Source organism: Eublepharis macularius, chromosome 13, assembly GCF_028583425.1.
Source record: "Eublepharis macularius isolate TG4126 chromosome 13, MPM_Emac_v1.0, whole genome shotgun sequence".
Classification (NCBI taxonomy): Eukaryota; Metazoa; Chordata; class Lepidosauria; order Squamata; family Eublepharidae; genus Eublepharis; species Eublepharis macularius.
In genome coordinates, this window is record NC_072802.1 from 29,453,305 (window position 1) to 29,475,634 (window position 22,330).

General features: G+C 44.1%; 1 protein-coding gene across 1 annotated transcript in view; it reads right to left on the minus strand.

The window, feature by feature from the left end:
• PCDH11X (protocadherin 11 X-linked) overlaps positions 1-20,789 on the minus strand; it is an 871,923-nt gene extending 851,134 nt beyond the window's left edge. Inside the window, exon 1 of the mRNA XM_054996791.1 lies at positions 20,250-20,789. Within this exon, the coding sequence (XP_054852766.1) occupies positions 20,250-20,789 (540 nt within the window). The remainder of the gene's footprint in view (positions 1-20,249) is intronic.
• Between the last annotated feature and the right edge of the window lie 1,541 nt (positions 20,790-22,330).

Below are 22,330 nucleotides of genomic sequence, written 5' to 3' on the forward strand. Positions count from 1 at the left end.
CTTAAAGCAAAGTTCCTTCATTGATTTTACTCCACAGCTTATGTGTACAGACTTCCTCACACAGCACTCTTTTCCTTTTACTCCAAACCCAGATACTCCACAGAGTCCAAACCCCCTTTTCAGACACTGGGCAAGAATTATTCTTCCACTAAAGACATAAGTCTGTTCTTTTGGCTGAAGGGGAGTCTCCTTTTACTACCCACTTCCTCTGCCAACCATACACTCCTAGTTCTAGGTTGCCTGAGTAATATTAGTGTCGGCTTTCTCACTTTAGCTCTTCAACTAAAAGCTTTTTATAAGCTGTCATAGTGAGGGCAAACTCTTCCCTTCTTTTCCTCACACAGAGGAATCTCAGTCTGACCGTCCCTGGTCAAATTCCAAGTGTTGACTCTCTCCTGACAATCCTGTTAGTACCAATATTTTTACTTTTTCACTGGTCAAGTACAGAGAGGGGAGAGCAGTATGCCAATAATTCTCCCTTCAGATAGTTGTTTCAACCCTTAAACTTCCACTCTCTGAATGCAGCATTTGGTAACTCTTGCGTTTAATACCCATTCATCACACCTTGATAAATACCAAACAAAACGCTTTACATGTATTTCCTTGTCATGCTATCATTACTACAAAACCATTGGCTTCTGAACACTGGGGTTGCCAATTATCCGTTTTTCACTTGGACTGTTCAGTATTTTCTTGGATTGTCCTGGGGAACTAAAAATACTGAACATTTGGCTGTGGGAGGGGAAGAGGAGGAAGGGAAGGAAAAAGCTAAGAAGGGGAGGGAGTGGCGCCTACCTGCCTCTCTCCAGATGCAGTTGTTGATAATCCTTGCATTTAATGATCATTTCATAGCAGCAACCTACAAGGAGGGGAAAGGGAGGAGGAAAATGGTAGCTCTGTGCAGCTTGGGATTGGCTGGGAGTGCTCTTTGCTCATCCTTTGTAAGGATCTGATTGGAATGGAGAAATTCTCCAGGAAATCAGTACAGATTCAGTGAAATGCAAGCTCATGCTGCATTGGTAGTAAATGCTGGAACTTGAAAAATCCCACATATTTTTTCAGGGAGGTTTTTTGTGACTACTAAGTAGCCAGGACTAGCACTTCTGTTCCAGAGAGTCACAAGTAAGACCTGGGAACAGTTATTTTTGTGGTTTTCATGGTTTGTGTTTTTCATTATGCAAACACCTAATCACTACATTCTAAGCACCTCAAACTACAACATCCAGGATTCCCTGGCAGTCACCATTATTTAAAGTGAAATGAAATGTACACTGGTTTCAGTGTAAAAATATTATAATTTTAATGTTATGATATATAACAATAGGAGTTAAAACTTCTATAGTTTTTTTTTCATAGTAATATCTTGAGCAGACAGAATGGCAACTATCAATTACTTTCTCTCAGTGTTATAGTGTTAGCACCAGTTATGGTTAATACAGACTTGAACAAGATAAACACAACAAAGACCAATTTTTTTTTCAAAATAAATTGGCATATGGACAAACATTATGTTACATGATATTATGATACATGATATTATATTTAATCAAAAGAACAACTCAGCAAGGGTATTGAGTAACATTACTAACAGCACAGAGCAAGTGTAAAATTGGCTACCATCAACTAGACTGTAAATTTTAAAATGACACCACAGGCATGAATTCTGTAAGCTTGCTCATCTGTGCTGCTACTGCTTATTTTGAACCATACAGACTATATGTTTTCACAATGTTGCTTCAATGGGAATCAAAGGAAGTAGTCAAATCAACAGAGAATATTACAATATGCTGTGCTGAACATGAGCTAAACTAATTCATCATAGTCCACTTGTACTGTACAGATGCTGCATGTGCAGAATTAATGTGCCATTTATGCGGAAATGCTGTAGAGCATGGAAGCCATATTATACAACATTATATTATACAACATAATTATACAACTGCTTCTCTCCAACAGGCTTGTATGTGTATATATGGAAAAGCCCCTTTACATAAATCTATTCTAAAAACAGAATGTCAAGTGAATGTCACAGATGACATCTTAAGGCAGAAGTTATCAACACCTATAGGTTTTTAAATAAATCGGTTTTTAAAATCAACACAGACAAAAAAAATCCTCTGCAAGCTCTCAATTAAGGCAACATCATCCCATCTCATTTTTCAAGGAATGAGACATGGAACCCATCAGCATATGTGCCCCTGAAGAGAAACCTCATGCTGGTTCATATCACCACTTTTGACAAGGTGTTGACATGAGGCTTACAGAAGGCATGCAAGACGGGGGTCCCTCGTGTTTATTTTAAATAAAATGCAGGCACTGAAAGTTGCAGTTTGGGGGGGGGGGTGTTGGTTCATTTTAACATTCTCAAATACACTGACATTAAAAAAAAAATAGGGTGACCAACCCTATTTTCTGGCAACTGCAGCTCACAATTAGCCGTATGCGGCAGCCCTCACCCAGGGCACACGAAGATTAAACCTACCCAAGTTGCTCTGCAACTCCCAGGCCCTTGAGAAGAGAAAGATGTTTAAAATGAATTTATGATCGACAGCAGCTATGACTCCTGACAGAGGCAAGAACCCCTGCAAGCACCTTTAGGGCATGAACCTTTTGATGCAGCACACTGAGATTTAGCTATGTAAAGCCACTCTGCTCGCAAGGCATTCCTTAGAGGCTTAGCCGTGACAGCTCCCATTTGTCTTCCAGGTGTCATTTTTCAAACCTAGTAAGAAACTCACAGCTCCGTTGCTGGAGCTCCTTCAATTGCTCGCAGCACACACTACTCATAAGCTGGGGAATAGCCAATAATGGCCCTTAAAAATCCATGTCTAAACAGTACAAGAGATGTGTCAAAACTTGAACCCGCCAGCCCCCAAAGTAGGAACGTTAATGAAAACTCAAGGCTATAATGAGACATGTGTTAAGCTTCTGCAACACAAAGTGTGTTCACATGGACACCGGTGAATATTATTAAGCATTCCTGGTTGGCAGGCTTGCACACATTGAGAGACAGAGAGGCAAACACAGCCCTAACTAGGCAGGACAGCCCACCTGGGATTCAATAAATCAAATGTTTTTACTGGTCTCCTGGAGTTGCAAGGAAGGGGATACAGAAAGTCTCTTCCACTGGTAACCCACAATACATAGTGGTAGGATTGCCAGGTCCCCTTACCCTCCGGGCAGGATGTGGGCGACCTGCACTTACTTTCCCCTTGCCCTCATGCACGTGCTCCCAGCCCACGTGACGATGTCATTGCTAAGAAGTGTCATCATCGTGCAGGCCACATTCTGCCCTGGGAGCACTCCCATGCTCTGCAGGGGGCTGAATCATGCCACTGCAGAGCGGGAGAGTGCTGCTGGGGCAGCACAATGTGCATTGGAGTGCTCCTGCACTCCACTGGCTGGATTTGGCCTGAATTGGGCCAGATTTGGCCTGAATCTGGCCGAATCCGGCCACTGCAGAGTGCAGGAGTGTGTCTGCTCTCTGCAGCAGCCCTAAGAGGCACATTCCCACCTCCCCAGCTAGTCAGGTAAGTGGGGGTGGGGGTGGAGAGTGAGGGCAGGGATACCCCTTCCTCAGCGGGGAACTGGCAACCCGACATAGTGTACAGGTTTGCTGGTTAAAACTTATGCATACTTCCTGTAGGACTTATCCTCACCGGCATGCCTCATTGTTATTTTAATCAACACTTTTTTCACATAGGAGGAATGATTACTTTCACAGAAGTTTTGTGAAGGCCCCATGTGGTATTATTCAGACTGGACACATGCTTATTCTCTCTTTAACATCACAGTGGGTTGCCAGTTCCTGGCTGGAAAATTCCTAGAGATTTGAGAGGGGTGGACCCTAGAGAGGGAAGGGACCTTTGCAAGCTAAAACGTTGTATGGTCCACCATCCAAAGCAGCCATCTTCTGCATAGGAACACCAACTTTCCTTCTCTGAAAGCTCAGAAGGAATTCTTCACAACAGAATCCCTCAGTGCATAACATTTGGGGTATTAATAGGTGGATGCATATTTACCAGAGGCCGTTGATGGCACAGAAGTAATGAAGTCAGAAGTTACCTAATCCTATCTGTGTCAAACTCCATAATTTTCAATAAGTCCTGCCAGCATTAATAAAGGCCTGTTTATAAGTAGAGGGAGCGCAGTGTTGACAGGTTTTGTTTTCCACATAAGGTGGACGTTGATAACAACCACCCTGGGCTGTCGATGACCTACTTAAAGGGCCAGCGTACCACTTCATTGTCCTCTTTGTCTCTGCTGCTCACAGCAAGAGGGAAGAGAATTTATCTGTATGAGCCCCCAGTGTGTCAAGAAGAGCTGTGATCAGTGTTCCCTTTTGAGCCAACCAACTCTCCACCTCTCCCTTCTGATGGTTGCAGGCTGAAACACACTCCCATGTTGGAATGGCAAAAGGTTTCTAAGAAAAACGTCAGGCTTGTTGTAAAAGGAATTCAAATTATTTCCAAGTCAGAGTAGAGTTATTCCATTAGGCTGTTACGGCTGCCACAGGGGTGGTGTTTTCGACTGAAGTCGCTAACATCCGTTGTCTGTATTCTTCCATCTCCCTCCCTCTTTTCAGATATTAACAATACATAGCTCTGAGCTCTGATGGTGTAAGGTGAAGAAAAATCACATCCTCTAGGCCATAAAAATTAATTTTGTATGTCCTTCTCTCTTCTCTCCACTGTTGTTATTTTCCATTGCCCAATCAATTTGAATCAGGGTTGCTAGCTCGGCTCATAAACAGTGATTTCTTTCATAACTGAGGTGTTATAAAGTTAGATTTAACCACAAACTCGGCTGCAGACAATAATCCTAGCTAGCTATCTACATAGAGCTGTTGCTGACCAGCTACGTGTGTGACTTTCAGTGGGGGAACACAACGCAGCATAGGGGGCACTGTTCCTTTTACAATGGCTGTTCACCACAGCCCTGGAATTAAGACACAAGAGGATGCACTATATTCAGGTCACGGTTTTATTAATATAAATTTGACTTGCAACAGGGGATACAGTTAATAATGCTCTTGCATTCAGCACCATTAGCCCATCTAATCAGGTGAGAGCTTGAGAAACATTTCCCGGCTGATCACCTTGGTTGGGCACATCACAGCTCCAAGACTCAGACCAGTTCACTGACTGATCCTTGCCCTTCACCTCCTTGCCCTTCCCAGGTGTATGGAAGATCTGTATACCTGTCTTTAAGCCCAGGTATCAATGAGACTTTCACAGATCTAGGAATGTCTCCACCAGGGCCTCATTAGCCGCTATGCTTCAAGAAACTCATTTAGGGCCAAGCTACACATGACGAAAGACACTTGCCTGGCAAGTGGATTGAGTGGAGAGCAAGTGAACAGGGAGAAACACACTTGCTGTTCAAGTGTCATTCGTCACTTGTAGCTTCGCCCGTAGATAACCTCTCTACACTTGGCTAATACTTTGGGATGCTTACCTGATGACCCACATCTCCACTTCCCTTAAACTAGCACTGCATCTGCCAATTGTGACCTATTTGCAATAGAAAAATAGATGCCAGCTAAAAAATCATATTCTCCTTGACCTTGAGCAAAAAGGGGAGGGGTGTAGCTATGGGGTAGAGCATCTGCTTTGCATGCAGAAGGTCTCAAGTTCCATCCCCAGCATGTCCAGTTAAAAAGATCAAGTAGTAGGTGATGTGAAAGACCTCTACCTGGGATCCTCTGGTGGTATGGCAGAGAAAAATTACAAGAAACATGGCGAGTGATGGAGGAAAGGGCACAGAAAACTCCCATGTGGATTCTCTACTGTCAATGTGAATTCTTTGGGCATTTGCAGTGGCAATTAATGCAAAACAGAGATTCTTCCTAACGCGAATACAGCTTGGAAAAGAAAGAAACAGAAGAAGTAAAAATTCAGCTAGGTTGCAAGCTTTGTCACCTTGCTATTGGTTGCTGAGTCATTTCTTTCAAATACAACCGTACTCCATCTAGAAGATTTGGGCCTTATGGTCTTCAAAAGGAGGCTGAAAATTAAATATATATGCATAATAATAATAATAATAATAATAATAATAATAATAATAATGTGGCCCGGAGCACTGAAATTATACAAAACGTAATTTGCTTCATTCACTGAATCAAGGCACAATATATGTTCCCACTTCTGTCCCCATCAAGAGCTTCTCCAGTCTATATGAGATGCACATGTTCCTTCATGCATATTAAAAGCTGCATCAAAAGTGTCATATTTTTGTTGACGGAACTTGACCATTCCCTGGATGGCAAGTTGTCAGACTACTGCAGTCATACTATTGATGGCTGATGGGCTTCTAGCAGTTATCAGCCAAGTTTTCCTCCCAGCTAAAGATCCACTATTGTACAGAACCTGGTCTATTTATCACACTGTCTAAACATTTTGACACAGAACTTACATTCTTGGAAATCTCACCCTCCTTTTAAAAAGTAATTAGACCACATGATATGCATTTGAAAAACACTCTCATGTTTATCATTTGTGGAAACAGAGTTTCTCCAGTCTAGGCCCGTTGAAATCAATGGGCTTAGGCTGGAGTAACTCTGTTTAGGATTGCACTGTAAGTCCTCTATCCATTGATATTGATCCTGCGACCCGCATGCCCCCAATGTTTGTGGTAGTTGCCAATAGATTAGTCTTGGGTAGCACATATCTATATAGACATTGAGACACTGCCCACCACCTCAAAAAGGAGGTGTGTGAGGACCTGCGGTCACAGTCGTTCTCATTATCAGTATCTTTAGCATTCAGAAAACAAACTATGAATGCCAGGTCCAGACTCAAGGATGAACACATGGGTGGAGACACTCTTCTGCTTCTCCTCCTGAAGGAAAAGCCGATTCTTATAGCATCCCCTCACATGTGGTTGTTTTAAGATTTTATTGTTGCTAATGATAACTGAGCCCATTTTGCTTTGATAATGGCTAATTTGATAACGGCAAATTTAATGCTACTGTTCTGACTGGGATCATTTGTTGATGACCAGGTCCTGAATTTATTAACCGCCAAACTGATTCCATTTTTTTAATCCATATTGTATGAGCTGTCTCAAGTATTGGGGTTAGGAGAGGAGTAGCATGGAAATGCTTACAATAAATGATAAGCAAAGGAGGGAATGAAAGTCTGATTTTAAGATGAAAAGGGATACTTGAACGAGAGATATCTAAGCCCACTTCCCAAGTACTTCTTTTGCAACCAAGCTCTACTACTGGAAACAAGCACACCTAGGAAAATGCACAATGAGGCACTCAGAAGAGGATGGATAGTTTGCCTCATGAAGCTACCTTCTACCAAGTCAGACCATTGGTCTATGCAAATCAATATTGTCTGCCCTGACTTCAAAGATTCTGGCTGTTAATAATCTCCCCCCACACACACACCAATCAAACAAAGTCTATGCCAGTTGGACTACAAAGCCTATGCCAGAAATACAGCTGCCAACCTCCAGGTGGTAGCTGGAGATCTCCCAGAATGACAACTGATCTCCAGGCCTCAGATTTCAGTTCCCCTGGAGAAACTGGCTGCTTTGGAGGCTGGATTCTATGGTACTATACCCTGCTGTGGTTTTCTCCCTCCTCAAACCCCACCCTCTTCAGGCTCCACCCCCCAAATCTTCAGGAATTTCCCAGCCTGGATCTTGCAACCCTAAAAAATCAGACATGATATCAGATATCAACCCTTTCCTTGGGGGGCACAAAGGTCTAGCAAGATGGAGTGTGCACACATCCACAGAAATGAATCCCCAACCACCCGCACAAACTTTAAAAAAAATCAATTGACTGTTTGGGTTTTTTTTTGCAAAACCATGAACACTAAAAGGAATCCCTTGTCAGTTTAGCTGCTTAAGGGATTTTTTCCCCTGTGGAGCTGAGAGTGGAAGGTGCTTTGCTGCCAAGAAATGTTCCACCATCAACAATATATATATTATATATCATGTATAATAGGCAATCAAATTAATCCATTTAGAAGCAAAGTGCCACGTTCATTTCCAGTTTTCTGGGCCAGCATTGTACTTAGAAAATAGCTCAAAGCATCACTGAAAAAAAATATCCTGGAGATGGAAAACTGCACAAAGTTGCAAGTGGAGCTATAAATTTGATGCACAGATCCTTCAAATTAAGAGAAAATGCTGTTATAATCATTGTGGGGAATTGATATCACAGCATGACATGCCTGTCCATGAATATATTGAGTCTACTGCATATTCCTGTGGGGAATCACATTGCTGATTGAATTAGAGCGGCGCAACAACAACTGGTTATGTTTAGCTGTCTGGCCCAAAATATTCTGCTTAGAGGTGAAAGGCAGGGCCATGTTTATTATGTGCTTAATTTTTTCCACTAAAAACAGACATTCTGAATGAAAGCAACTCACATTCTATTCCACAAGAAATTTGAACTCTGCTACCTACATTAATTGTGCACATCAAGCAAATGTACTTACTTAATTTGCATCATTAATTGTTCCTGCTAATAATGAGGAGAGGCAAGAAGCCATGGAGGCTGCTGACATTCCATCTCCCAGCTACTCGAAATCCGCAAGATCACCTGCTTACACATATATTACTGTGCATTTCCAATGTATTTTCAAGCATAAGTGCTTCTGACTTTAGAAAAAGGAAGGACATTCTGAGGATACCAGGATATGCATTTTTTCAGGGCTTCCTTGCATTCAATGGTATTGTCTGTGTCTGGAGAACTATATGACTACATAGGAAGGGAGCATTCAGGAATGGAGGATAAGTCTTGGAGATAGGGTTGCCAGTTCCTCACTGGCAGTGGGGGATCCCCTGCTCCCACCCTCCACCCCTCGCCCCCACTTACCTGGCCAACAGGGGGGAACACGCCTCCCAGGTGCACTCCCAGGTAGCACGGCATGTACCTGCACTCTGCAGAGGCCTGGTTTGGCTGGATTCAGGCTGCTGCGGAGAACGGGAATGCTCCCATGCACTGCAGTGACCCAATTCAGCCCAAATCAGGCCATTGCGAAGCACAGCAGCACTCCTGCGCTCCACAGCAGCTGGATTCAGGCCAAATCAAGCAGGAATGCTCCCAGGGTGGCATGTGAACTACACGATGACATCACTTCCCAGAAGTAACATCATCGCACAGGCCAGCAGCACACACGTGCAGAGTGCACATGCAAGAAGAACATCAAAAGGTAGGTGCCACACTTCCAACCTCCTGCCCAGGGGGTAGAGGGACCTGGCAACCCTACTTGGAGAGGGCAAAGAAGAGGAAGAAATACAGGGGAGAACATAAAGGATTGTTCATAGAAGTCTTCACTAAAGAAGACAAATTTTAAAAATAGGAGTGGGAAGAGGTCTGATATTTAGATAGGGCAATATAAACAAAGCCCTACTATCTGGGTTCATACACTTTTCTGGTATTAAAAACAAATCAAGAAACTATCTTGCCAGATCAGACCAAGGCCTATCTAGTTAGAGATGGATACGAACTGCATTACAAGCATCAAAACCCCAAGAAAATGGTGATCACGCGATCGTGACCCAGTGGATCGTGATCATCCACAGCCAACGATCCAGCGGTCGGGAGAGGCCTGGATCGTGGCATTTGGGCTCAGTTCGGAATCCAGACACTCAGGCGCCAGCAATCTATTTCCCTGGCAATGGAGCCAGGGGAATGCCTGAGCTCTGTCTGCCCTCCTTCTGTCGCCCTGGAAACCCCAATGGAAGCCCAGGTTTCCTTGATCAGCAGGGCTTCCCTCCAACCACAGAGCTGCAAAGCAGTTACAAGTTGGGAAAAGACACCCAGGGGAGGGAGGGGGGAGGGGTGTTCTGTAGCCATGGGCACTTCAATCTTATCCCTGCAAACCCTGATAGGCAGCTCTGATGCTGCCAGCAAGCGGGCAGACCCCCCGCCTCCTCCCTTGCCAGGCCCGGCGGCCGCCGGCATCAGCCACCGTTCCTGTATCACTGGGAACAGCGGTGCGCCCCGCTGCATTTTCCACGATCCATGATCCACGATCCGGGTTCGGGGATGGGAGATGGTCGTTGCTGTTTGGGAATTTGGGATCGTGGACCGTACCGAACCACGATCTGCTGGTTCGATAATTTTTTTTGGTTCGTGCCCATGTCTATATCTAGTTCCTCATTCTATTGACAAAAGCCCCAAGATAGGCAACTCTGAACATTCGTGTGGGGAATTAAAGTGATGGTCTTCAGCAATGTATCCCCAGAAATACAGTCAAGTAGGTTTTATTTAGCTCTACTGGCTGTGAATATACCAGTACACCTATTCTTAAAATAAAAAAAATCTGAACTAGTGTCCGTCATTATACCCTATGATTACAAAATTCTTACAGCTCATTATTCAACAAAAAGTGCGAGAGGCAAGTTACAAATAGTAAGTTCACCCCCCTCCCTTTTTTCAAAAAACAGATTTCAGAGATGAACGAAACCCTTTCTGGTGGATAGGTACACCTCTCTCTCTCACTCTCTCTCTCTCAGCTGCGAAGTTATTTTTATGTTCCTAATATGTAATATTGCCCACAGGAGCCACAGTAATGATGCATCCTCCTATTACATCCTCGTTAAGAACAGCAACACATTCCATACAGGGCTGCCTTTGAAGATAATTCAAGTGCTTCTGCTGATCCTAGAACATGCTGGTGAGACTGTTTCGCTGGCCTGAACTAGGGTTGTCAGGTCCTTATACCCTCCTGGTGCAAAGCACATGAGCCCTGCTTTTAACTCGTTGGGAGAGCCTCAGGGCCAAGCTACACATGACGAATGACACTTGAACGGCAAGTGGATTGAGTGGAGGGCAAGTGAACAGGGAGAAATACACTTGCTGTTCAAGTGTCATTCGTCATGTGTAGCTTGGCCCATACTCTCCTGGCTTTCTGCAAATGATGTAAAACCAAATTATTCAGGAGAGGTGTTTTTTTTTACTCAGATAGGAAGGCTGTACTGTAAGGAGATGGTCTCAAAAAGATGCTTCACTAAAGAGATTGGGACCATAGACTTCACCACTATGTTGCCTTCCATCTGATGCTTTAAGCAGGGCTTTTTTTCAGCAGGAACATGGTGGAACAGAGTTTCGGAATCTGTTGAAAATGGTCAAGACCTCTTGAAAACGCTCAGCGGCACAGAGGGTAATTTAAACTCCCCTCTGTCTGGAGAGCAGGGGGCAGGGCCACCAGCCATGTGACCATTTTCTCCGAGGGCAACCCACTGAGTTCCACCACCTCTTTTCCCAGAAAAAAAGCCCTGGCTTGAAGTATGTGCTCCTAAGTACTACCTGTTGCTTTAAGTATGATCCTACTAGGTAGTTCTCTGTTGTTTAACATCAGTCTTAGAATTACTTATGCTCTATTTCAGCATTTCTTCAGCTCTGGATTTTTGCTGATGTTATGTCTTTGCAAATTTGCATTTATATACCCTATGGCATTGTTTATTGAAATGTCCTTGGTATTGGCTGCCCTAATCTCACACTATGTAATCCACTTTGAGTCTCAGTGAGAAAGGCGGACTATAAATGAAATTAAATGAACAAACAAACAAAGAAATGATTTGTCTGGCTCCAAACCTGTTGATGCCAGGTAAAAATGCTTTTCATTTCCCCAGGCTTTTGGTAGATTTTGTTAGGGCAAGTCTCTGCTTTCTTTTGGCATTGAGCTGGCTTCAATAGAACACTGCTGGCTTAAGTGAACCTAAGTAATTGATTTTATACAGGACTCCTATGTTTTATCGTTGGACTCATGGCTCTTTAATTATTGATTTCAATGTAATTGGGATTGTTGTTTTTCATCTCTGATTAGTAGTAGCCTTGGGAGCAAGGATAAGGAGTGCAGAATATAAATAAATAGATGCCTCATTTTAAAGTTGCACCTGCTAGTTCCAAAGAGAGAGACGTCTATATAGAAGCTCTGACCCAGCAGGTTTCCCAGTTGACCTGAACCAATATGAGTTCAGGAACCATTTAGTTAAAATTGTATTCAGATTTGTTTGTCTATTTTGGAACTATTTGCAAATTCCATTTTTGTGTGTTTATGTCTCCCCTCCTCTGCCCCACCTCCGATACTCTAAGCATGCATTCCCTTGTATCTCAAAGTTTTCTCAGCAGAAGCTGTGAACTGATAAATGCCTTGATCGCTAATTGCAGTCATAGCCTGCTAATCCAAGACTGGCATGGGCGTATTGCAAATGGTGTTTGAATGAGGGAGGCAGACAATGGTGCCTACTCATAGGCTGCTGACACCCACCCAGTGACCTGCCAAGAGCAGGGCAAGAAGGAAAAGGTGGGGGGGGAGGGGCATTCAACAGCAAACACTGACAAGCTTATTTTTTAAAATGTGAAATTTTGATAGAGTATTTAGCAAGACCTGGCAATAGAAAGTAGCTGTAAAATGCTCCAACAATGCTAACGAGTTGAAAAGTTCTTTGTTTGTTAAGCATTGGCAAGGCAGCCAAGCCTGCTGCAGTAGGCACACAGTTCTAGAAGATGTGCTGGCTATGCACTCGCAAGGTGCTTTGATAGTGCTGATACAAGCAGCGATGAAAAAACACTCAGCTTCAGTGAATTTTGCATGTTTTGGTTGGTTTGAGGTTTTTCTGGGAAAAGGATGGTTGTTTTTTCCTCCTTTGGGATATATTCCATTCCCAAATCCAAATAAGGTTCACAAGACTTAGAGGAGCTAGATGCGTGGCACTGACCCCCTCCCCCCACATCCATGCATCCTAGCATCCTGTTCAGTCCACAACATACTGTACTACAAGCAGAGAATTATGCACACAAATGTCATTTTCAGAGCCAGATAACAGTGATGGCTCAAGGGAGCACTGAACCTCAAGACATAACGGAACTAGCAAATGGCCATCCAGCCCTGAGCAACAGCAAAAGAAGGCCACTGAAAATCAAAATGCAAATCACAGAAAGCATAGCTGATGGGTGACCATTAGGGCTGCCTGGTCCCCCAGTGGGGCATGGGATCCCCTGCTCCTGGCCTTTGCCCCTGCCACCACTCACCTGTGAGTGGGCCTGTTCTCTAGGAAAGGCCTAGAGAACGGGCCCAGAAGGCAAAAACTCCCATATCAGAGCACCATTGGCCTGCTCCTGCCAGCACGATGACATCACGCCAGAAGTGACATCATCACATCCACCACCATGGTAAGTGCCAGATTCCCCCCCTCCGCCCACCAGGAGGGTAAGGGGACCTGGCAATCCTAGTGACCATTCACATTTAAATTAGTAGTAGTATGAAAACTGTTGCTCTGCAATTACTGGTAACAAGTGAGCAAAGAAATATATGGGCAAGGCCAATGGCACACATGCCTCTCCCATGGAAAGGCCAGCGAGGCCCATGACTAAGGACAAAGGGTTCCTTCATACCAGGGTGTTTGGTTTTTTTCTGGGAAAAGAGGTGGCGGAACTCTCAAGAGGAAAATGAGGAAGAAACACATGGGATTCTTTGAAATCATATTCTTTTCAAGCACTATTGCCGAGTATTTTCAAGAGGTGCCGGAACTCCGTTCCCCAACATTCCGACTGAAAAAAAGCCCTGCTTCATACACATGCTGAGAGGATGACGTCTTTTGAAGATACAGGAGAGGAACTCCCTATATGAACTCCTGCACCCATTGCATGTTTCTTTCATCTGCTCCCTCTTACCATGCCATCCCTAAGAACATTTGATTGTTTCCAGTCCTAGCTTTTTCAGCTACAGCCTCAAAGAGGTAGAAAGGCCTGCCCCCTAAGGGCACCATCTTTACTCATCTTTAGGAAGAAAAGTAAGTCAATCGTATTTCAGAGACAACTTCAGTGTTGCCTTAGGCTATGGGTTTGCTATTACTGATTAAGAGTTTCTGCTGTTGGGCATGTCATGGGCTAGGGCGTTGACCTTGTTAGAGGAAGCTTTTGTTGACGTAGACTTTTTACATTATTATTTTTGCCTGCTGTTATTTTTTCGTCTTAAACAGGCTTGGGCTTTCTTAGGGAAAGGCTTTAATATGTACTGGGTTTGTGATAGCAGTGATACTAATACTTCAGATTTCCATCTGTATTACAGATGCTTTACACACAGTGAGCCCTTTCACACTCAAGTTTAGAAGCGATGGATCTGAGTGGTCAGCCCTATAGCCTTCGCATCAGCTTGGAACCACCCCTTTTTACACTCTTCTCCTGATTCGGTCTCACGTTCTCTTCTGCATTTTATATTCACTTGTTCTACTGCGAGCTTTGTGGGCTACTGAATACACGCCACTTTTTTTTTTTAAGTTTGAGCATGCGTGGTAGACTAAGAATCTCCACTCTCTCTGTGCTGCCATTTCGAACCCTAACTGTTGAAAGTTTGAGTCTTTTTACTTAGAAGACATCACAAGAGCAGCTGCACTGAGATTAACACCAATCCTTTCACCCCTCACTGCCTACTATTCATGGAATGATCTTCTTCCCCCCGCCCTGCCTTTTTTACTGTTCTCTGCAACCAGAGAAGAGCAATAAAAGAAAGCTGGTTCTACGCAGGTAAGGATGGAAACGTGTTTGTGTGTGTGTGTGTTGGAAGGGGAACCACTCCATTTAGCCAGGTCCCAACTGAACGCTTTAAAGAAAATAATCTTCTTAGGTTTGTGTTGGGGAAAGATTCCATCTCCATGACTGTTAAATGCCCACAATTCTGTTTTAAAGCGCTTGATGCCTCAATGATACTACCCTTCAGAAGCAGTAAAAAAAAAATCAGATGGGGAGATGAGAAGGGAAGGGGCAGAGCCAGCACCACCTCTGCTCGTCTGGGAAGGAAGCAGAGGAGGTGAGCGATGGGCACAGCTGAGCTGCTACTTGGTGCAAAGCTTGCTGCCCAATGGCAAAAGAAGCATTAGGGGAGCTGACAAGGGTGGGTGTGGTTAAATCTGCTCTGGCTAATCAACTTGCAATAGGAAAGGAAAGGAAAGAGCGGGGGAGAGGCAAACATTTTACACTTACTTTCACCAACTCAAGTGCGAGTCAGCATCTGAGATATGTCCATAGTCAGACACCCCAGGGAAAAGCTAACATAGCTTTGAGCAGCATCACATGACTAGCTCGGAAATGTAAAAGGCAGGAAAACATGGGATGTGAAATGGTATTGAACGTGCTGTAAAAACCGAGTGCGAAAGACTTCAGTTTCTTGCTGCAAACTTTTTGCCAATATATACGATTGGAGGGAAAAGGGTATTTTTAGAAATGCTTGACTAAGGCCATCTAATATTATTGCCTGAACATTCTTTCTTGCAAGGCCTTGTTTACCACCACCCCCTTTCAGAAGTGAAGGAAATAGCCAGTGAAGAACACAGCCTCCTTGGTGGTATTGGCATTTTGTCTTTAGAATCCACTTCTTCTCTACTTCATCCAATTCCATGCTGGTAACCTTTAGACACCAGGCCAAAGCCTTTTTATTTTAATAATCTTTTCATCAGAGGGCAGCCCAACACTTTAGAGGCTGTTTTCCACTGCTTGCGTTTTGTTGGTCAGACTCTGCTGTTCTTAATTTTTGCTTTTCTTAACTTTTTGTGAGAGTTGGTTTAAAGACTAACCTTAGCTTTGTTTTTAATGGTTTTATTAATTTGGATTGGTTTTATTATGTTTATTATACTTTATTATGTTGTGAAGCATGGCCAGACAGTATGTGTATATTAGGGTTGCCAGTTCCCCGGAGGGGGTGGGGATCAGCCGCTCCCACCCTCTGCCCCCCCAACACTCTCCTGGTGTGCAGGGGGAAACAGGCCTCCCAGGGCATGCTCCCAGCACAGTACAACAATGTCCCTCCCATTAGTGACATCATCATGAAGGCCCCAGGAGTGCTCCCGCATTTCACACGGGAGCACCAAACAGCAGGCCCAACAGCAGCAGAACTCCCTGGGCCTGCGTGATGATGTCACTCCTGGAAGTGATGTCACCATGCTGCCACTGGGAGCACATGTGCTTTGTGAGCACAAGATCTACTCGAGACAAGTGCCGGGTCCCCCTGCCTCCCACTGGGAGGTTAAGGGGACCTGGTCACCCTAGTATACATCCCTATTTATTTAATCTGTCTCTTAAATATACACACTTAGGGAGAGAAACGATTTGACCTGGGGACTTCCAAATTCATAGTTCAGTCTCCGAGGCATTATGTTACATCCAGTTGGATGAACAGCCCCCAAAACAGCCTCCCGTAAAGGGATCTACCTTCTCAGTGAGCACCCTGACACGCATGCCCAGAAATTCATGCATATTATCAACCCAAAATCTTGCAATCCTCTTTAACAGAGAGTTTAAGACTATCCAGCATTGCCTACGATAGTTCAAGCGAGACACAGCCAGACAGCTCAGCAGTACATAGGTTTTATATAGAAAAATCTTAAGCATTCAAACCACATCTCTGTGCCGTTTTTCAAATTAACAGCTAGCTAGCCACCTCAGCAAAGCCGATACTCCAGCCCAAAGCAAACTGAAAGTGACTGATTTCTATACATTCCTGTCCCACTTCCCCCCTGCATCTGTTGGCAAAGCCTTCATTACTTCTAAAATATCCAACCCATATATTTTATTTCGCTGTATAAAAGGTCAGAACTTTTTTTTTAAAAAAGAGCAATCTAGCAGCTCAGCTATTTCAGAATCCTCATTAATGTCATCTCCTCCTCATTTATTAAATGGCTTGTCTTTCTCTCGAGTAGCATTTCCCCCTGCAACGCAGTTGAAAGAACACCTCTTGTTCTTCTTCAGGTGGTACCAGCTGAAGCAACTTTTTTGGAGGGTGTTTCAACCCCCCCCCTGCCCCCCGATCACACATTGTTCAGATAAATTAGATTTTTACCTAGTGGTGCCAAAGCAGGCATTGCTTTAAATAAGCCAATTTTAAATAACCTATTTACCATTAAAAAAATGGGGGGGGGAGTGGGATAAATAAAGTCCATGCCATTCATTAGAAATCTTCTTGTATTAACTATTCTCTCAAAAAATATCTGAACCATCACAGTGACCTCCCAGTGAGGAAAGTTCACTCCATCCACACTGAAGTCTATGCTTTGTAAAGCTCTCTCCATCATTATCTTTTCTTTATTGAAAGACCTATACTCTGCTTTTCCACAGGGCAATAGGTGAGCTTTTTCATCGTGACTGGCATTAGAGACTTTATAAAGTACCAGTCTTGCATTTCTATAAAGTGATCTATTAAAAAAAAATCTAATCATTGCAGTCCATTCTCACTAGCTAGCACCCAACTAGCAATTTGAAGAAAAAAAATTTCTCAGAGATAAATGCCAGGAAATAGACTTATTCTGCAACTCAGTTCAAGAATGAAGGGCCGTTTTCACACATCCTAACCGCCATGCAAAGTCACGCAAAAAGCATGGAACAATGGCATCTTTATGGCGTGATTTCCCATCATGACTCCGTTTTGTGTCATGGTGACATCAGAAATCGCACCATGAAATGGAATCATGATGGGAAATCGCACCACGAAGACGCCGTCATTCTGTGAGTTTTGCCTGATTTTGTGTGGCAGTTAGGACATGTGAAAATAGCCAAATTCACAAATCATAATGTTTAGGAAAGGTTGCTCCTTAAAAAGAATGGCACAAACACACACACACCAAAAAATCACTTTAAGTCAAAACCATGTGAGGACATATCCAGAATGGTGCAGGCTGCCCCATTCACTTCAATGAAGGAAGCAGGTCTGTATGTGCAAAAAGGAGGAACATTGCTCCCTTCATTAAAACTGATGCAAAACTTAGATGCGTACCCTAGCATCTGTTCTGGAAGTTGTAGGAATGCATTAATCACAGAAAGAAACATGCTCCTCCCTTCCTTTCTTTTCCCCCCTTGTGATGAACAGGAACTCGTTTGCACTTTATTTATAAATATTTCTCCCCAGTGGAAAACCAAAGTAGCTCACATCATCACTCTATCCTCCTCAATTTTTAGGGTTGCTGGGTTGCCTTTGCAACCATCAGGAGGGTAGGGGTGCATGGGGGGGCAGCAGAACTTACTCTCTTATTCACGAGTGCACCTCCACAATGACATCACATGACTGTGTCATGTGGGGGAGGCGGAAGTGAGCACAAGCTTCGCACCAGGGCCAATTCCTCAAGTATTTGCCCAGGATGCCTGCCAGTGACAGATGATCACCAGGCGACTTGCCTCCTCTTGTTGATCACCAGTGATCGGCAGGCAGAGGAGCAAACCAATGAGAGTTTGTCTCCCACTGGTGGGAACCTGGCAGTGCTATCTAGTTTATTCTGATAACCGCCACCTTGTAAAGTAGATTAGCAACTAGCCTAATATTACCCTGTGATGTTCCATGGCCAAATGGGGTGCTCCCAGACCTTGTCTAACACTCTAACTACAACATGCTAACTTTAGAAAGGCTAATTTTGTGAGGCTCTTCTCTGACCAAAATTGCATTTCTATAGCTAAGGGAAGGTTCATGGACGCTTGATATGTTTGTCACCCTGTTTAAGTACATCCCCAAGGACACATCTACGGGAGGTTTCCTCCCAGTTGGACTCCTCTGGTGTACACCTCTTGGAAGACCACTGCAGTGGACCAACCAACTGCATCCACATCACACTTCCAGGTTTTCACATGATTCCTTGAGAAACCAGTTTGTTTCTCTTGACTTTTTTCGGGGTGGGGTGGTATTTGCACGCAGTCCCGTTTTTGTTTTAAATTCTCTCTGACCCTCACAACTCTTATCAGCTTTCCTCCTTCTCTGTGTTTGTATGTGTTTAGATAGGCTTCATGTTTACATTATGTTGCATTTAATTGTTCTAAACATTTTATATATATTTGTATTTTAAAAGCTTTTTAATGTCTGAAATGTTTTAGTATTTTGTCTTACTGTCTGTTGCTTGGAGACCCTGAATTAAGTGGAAAGGCAACACAGAAACGTTTTAATAAATAAAATAATGTGGCAGTTAAAAATCCATCGGCTGATAAGCTGTGAGAATGGCAGCAGCCTGTAGGCAAGTTTTCTGGGCACAAAAGCCAAAGAAACAACAGCATTCTTTTTGCCCTTCTCAACTGGTTTCCTATACTAACTTTGGATTTTCTTCTCCATGATCATTCATAGCATATTGTTTTCCTTTCCACACTCCTGTTTGTTGCATTTCAGAGATTTCTCATGAAGAAAAAAGAAACTGACCGTCTCCACTCTCCCCAATAATGGCAAACTTTCTTATTTGTAATGTCAAATGCTCAGCTTCCTTCTAGGGAACAGGGATCTTTACAATTGCCTTTTTTTCTGAATAACTTTTCATTTCCCTTTACTATTAACCTACCCAAGCATTACCAAAGCAGACTGATCGAACCAGTCAGACAGAGGGCTTCCTCTTTGCTTCTCTGAGAATGTTAATTTGCTTCAATGCGTATCTCTATTCCACGGGGCTCCCGTGTTCGCTTTCATATGCTTCACTGCCAGGGCTGCTGGTCACATTCACTAAGTAGATTCCTACATCTGGCTTCTCCTTGACAGACAAATACAAAATTGCTGCACGGTTGAAAACTGTCTAAGCATACCACTCTTACTGGCCCAACAGCTCAGCAAGTCTAGATTAACTAGTGCTGAAATGAAACATCACCCATGTTGGTTGAGTTGACTACATTTTAAAGTTATAGCATCTCTCTCACTCTCACTCTCTCTCTCTCACACACACACACACACAAAGACTGTTGCATCTTAAGACCTAGCTTAATTGGAATTCAAAGTGCAAGATGAAAGCTGAAAGTTGGAGGGGGGGATCTGGACTGTTCTTCTCCCTCTCGTACCTACCCCTTCCCGTCATGCATTATACTTCTCACATGCAGAAGGAGGACCTGGTTTAACATGCATATGAGTTGGATCTCAGCAGACTGCATGTGCACACACACATACTCCTTTGGTGAAGGGCACAAACAGGAATGGGTATACCATATTAGATGTCTCAGATACAGAACAGCTAGAAAAGTCACAGGAAAAAATGCATAGTGGACTTAATGTTTTAAGACACACAAGAAACGCTCAGGGGTGGGGGGTGGGATCATGGTCTGCTACACTACCTCCTCCCTGGCATCCATTTCCTGTATTCCTTAACCTCCTCCGTCTTTTGTTTCCACTCACCGCTTTTTAACTCCCCCCCCCACCTCCCCTTGCTTACTGCTTTTTAAAAATATATATGCATTCATGGCTATAAATTACATTAGTCAAAAACTTCCAAGGGGGGTGGGGGAGAGACACAAAATACTGCATAACCTTTTCAAAGAGAGTACCATTCACCTTAAGGAGTTCATAGTGCTGAATGCCATTCACTCCAATGTCAGGATCGATTGCTGATGGGACTGAGTAACGGGAATTGATGGCTGTGTTCTCAGGGATGGAGATATTAATGACCGTGGATGGGAAAAGAGGAGCGTTGTCATTTATATCCTCAATCAGGAACCTGATCTTGACCAGCCTGAAGACTTCATCAGGCAGGACAGCAACTTCCACCTCATAAAAGCAACGATTCTCACTAAAAATGCCAGAGCAAAGCTTTTCCCGATCAATGCGGTTGGCAGTGGTGAATATTTCTCCGGTATTCTCCTCCACACGGACCAGCGGAACGTCCCCAGTCTTGTATACAAGCTTGAACTGAAGAGGCGACGAAAGGGGCACATCAGGGTCCAGGGTCAGATTGAGGTCCTTAAGCAAATTGCCAATTAGGACATTTTCTGGCAGCTCTTCCCGGACTGTGTAATTCTTCTCCTGTGCACCAGACTGAAACACGATGCAGGCTAACAAGACTGCCAAGAGGTAAGTCCCGGAAAGCAAGTCCATCTCCAGAATGGCTAAGGAGTCGTCTAGCCAAATGCCAAGGAGAACTGGAAAATAAAGGGGAGACACATCAGCTCGTTAAAAACGACTTGCTTTGCAAAATGTCAACAAGTGAAAGACGGTGTGTTTTCTTGAATAGGGTAGAGGGAGAGAAAGGCCAAACATGGACAAATACTTCAACAGAGGCTTGAAAACTAGGTCAAGAACATTCCACAATTTTGTATCAATGTTGATACACAGTGGGAAAAACAGCCGTATCAAGCGTCTACAAATGGACTCTCTGTCCATGAAGCTCCATGGACTGGGAAGATTAGAAATGCAGATTCCCAGACTTAACTGGGGGGGGGGGAAGGGATCAGTTGCAGGCCGCATGAGAGGAGGGCAGGATGCAGGGTGGTCAGCACATTAAAGGGGGGCATGAGCTTTCAGCACCCTTAATGGGGCAGAGCCTGCACAGCCCAGATTCAAACGCCTGGGCCAGCCAATCTAATCAGGGTGGTCTGGGCGGCGAGGGGTGGGGAAGAAGGCTAAGGACCTGGAAGACACACTTTCTGTGCAAGTCCACTGCCTTTTCTTATAAGGGAGGCCGCCCCTGCCCCTCGAAACTTGGATCATGACTAGCATCCCACCCAGCCCTCCCTTTCATCACAACTTTGGAGAGAGCAGGCAGTGGGCACCAATCCGTTTGGGGGGAAACAGGGCCCATGAGCTCGGTTTCCTTATTATGGGGATCCCCTTAAGGGGTCTGGGAGTGAGGCATGGTAGGTGCATGCCCTGCTCGGGGGCTGTTAGATCCCGCTCACTCTCAGATGGCAGGGGACCCACACAGGGGTGCACACCCACATGGTATCCCCCTAATTGTCATCCTATCGTTTCCTCCTGTCAGCCAAGGTCTGGGGGGGGGGGTCATCAGCTGGCAGGCGTGTCAGCCGATGTTTGGATCAGTGCCCTATGCAGTGCCAATGCTCTGTGAGCTGTAATCAGTAAAGTTGTGGTCTATTTTAACTCTGTCATGGTTATCTGGTGAATTCTGTCACCTTTACTCCTAGCTCTCCTCCCACTCTCGGTGCTGGCCTGCAGTTGCAAGGCTTCCAGCACTATCCAGTGTAATGGCCACTCAATGTCATTGCTTTAAATCTTTCTCTGGACAGGTACAATCTACTGCCAACTGTAGCAGTTCCAACATAATTTGGAACTATGCAACTACCTCAGGCACTCCCAGGGTATGACTGGCAGGAATATGGTAGACCAACCTAAGCAGGCTCATATCTGGTCAGGGTAGGTTTCCTCACAACTATATGTCTGTTGCTTTGAGCTTTAGGATGGAAAAAGGTGAGATGCATGAATGGTATTCGGTTCACCAAAAGACTTCTGAGGTGGAGCTTAATCACTGGCTACATTTTTGTGCCACAAACAAATCTTGCCCATAAATATAACAAGCCCCAAAATCCTCAGACTCCCATGCACCTTCAAGACTGCAGTTTGTCCTCTTGGCTACAAGCCAGAATTGCAAGGTTCCATTTAATCCTGGTTGGTAGCCAAAA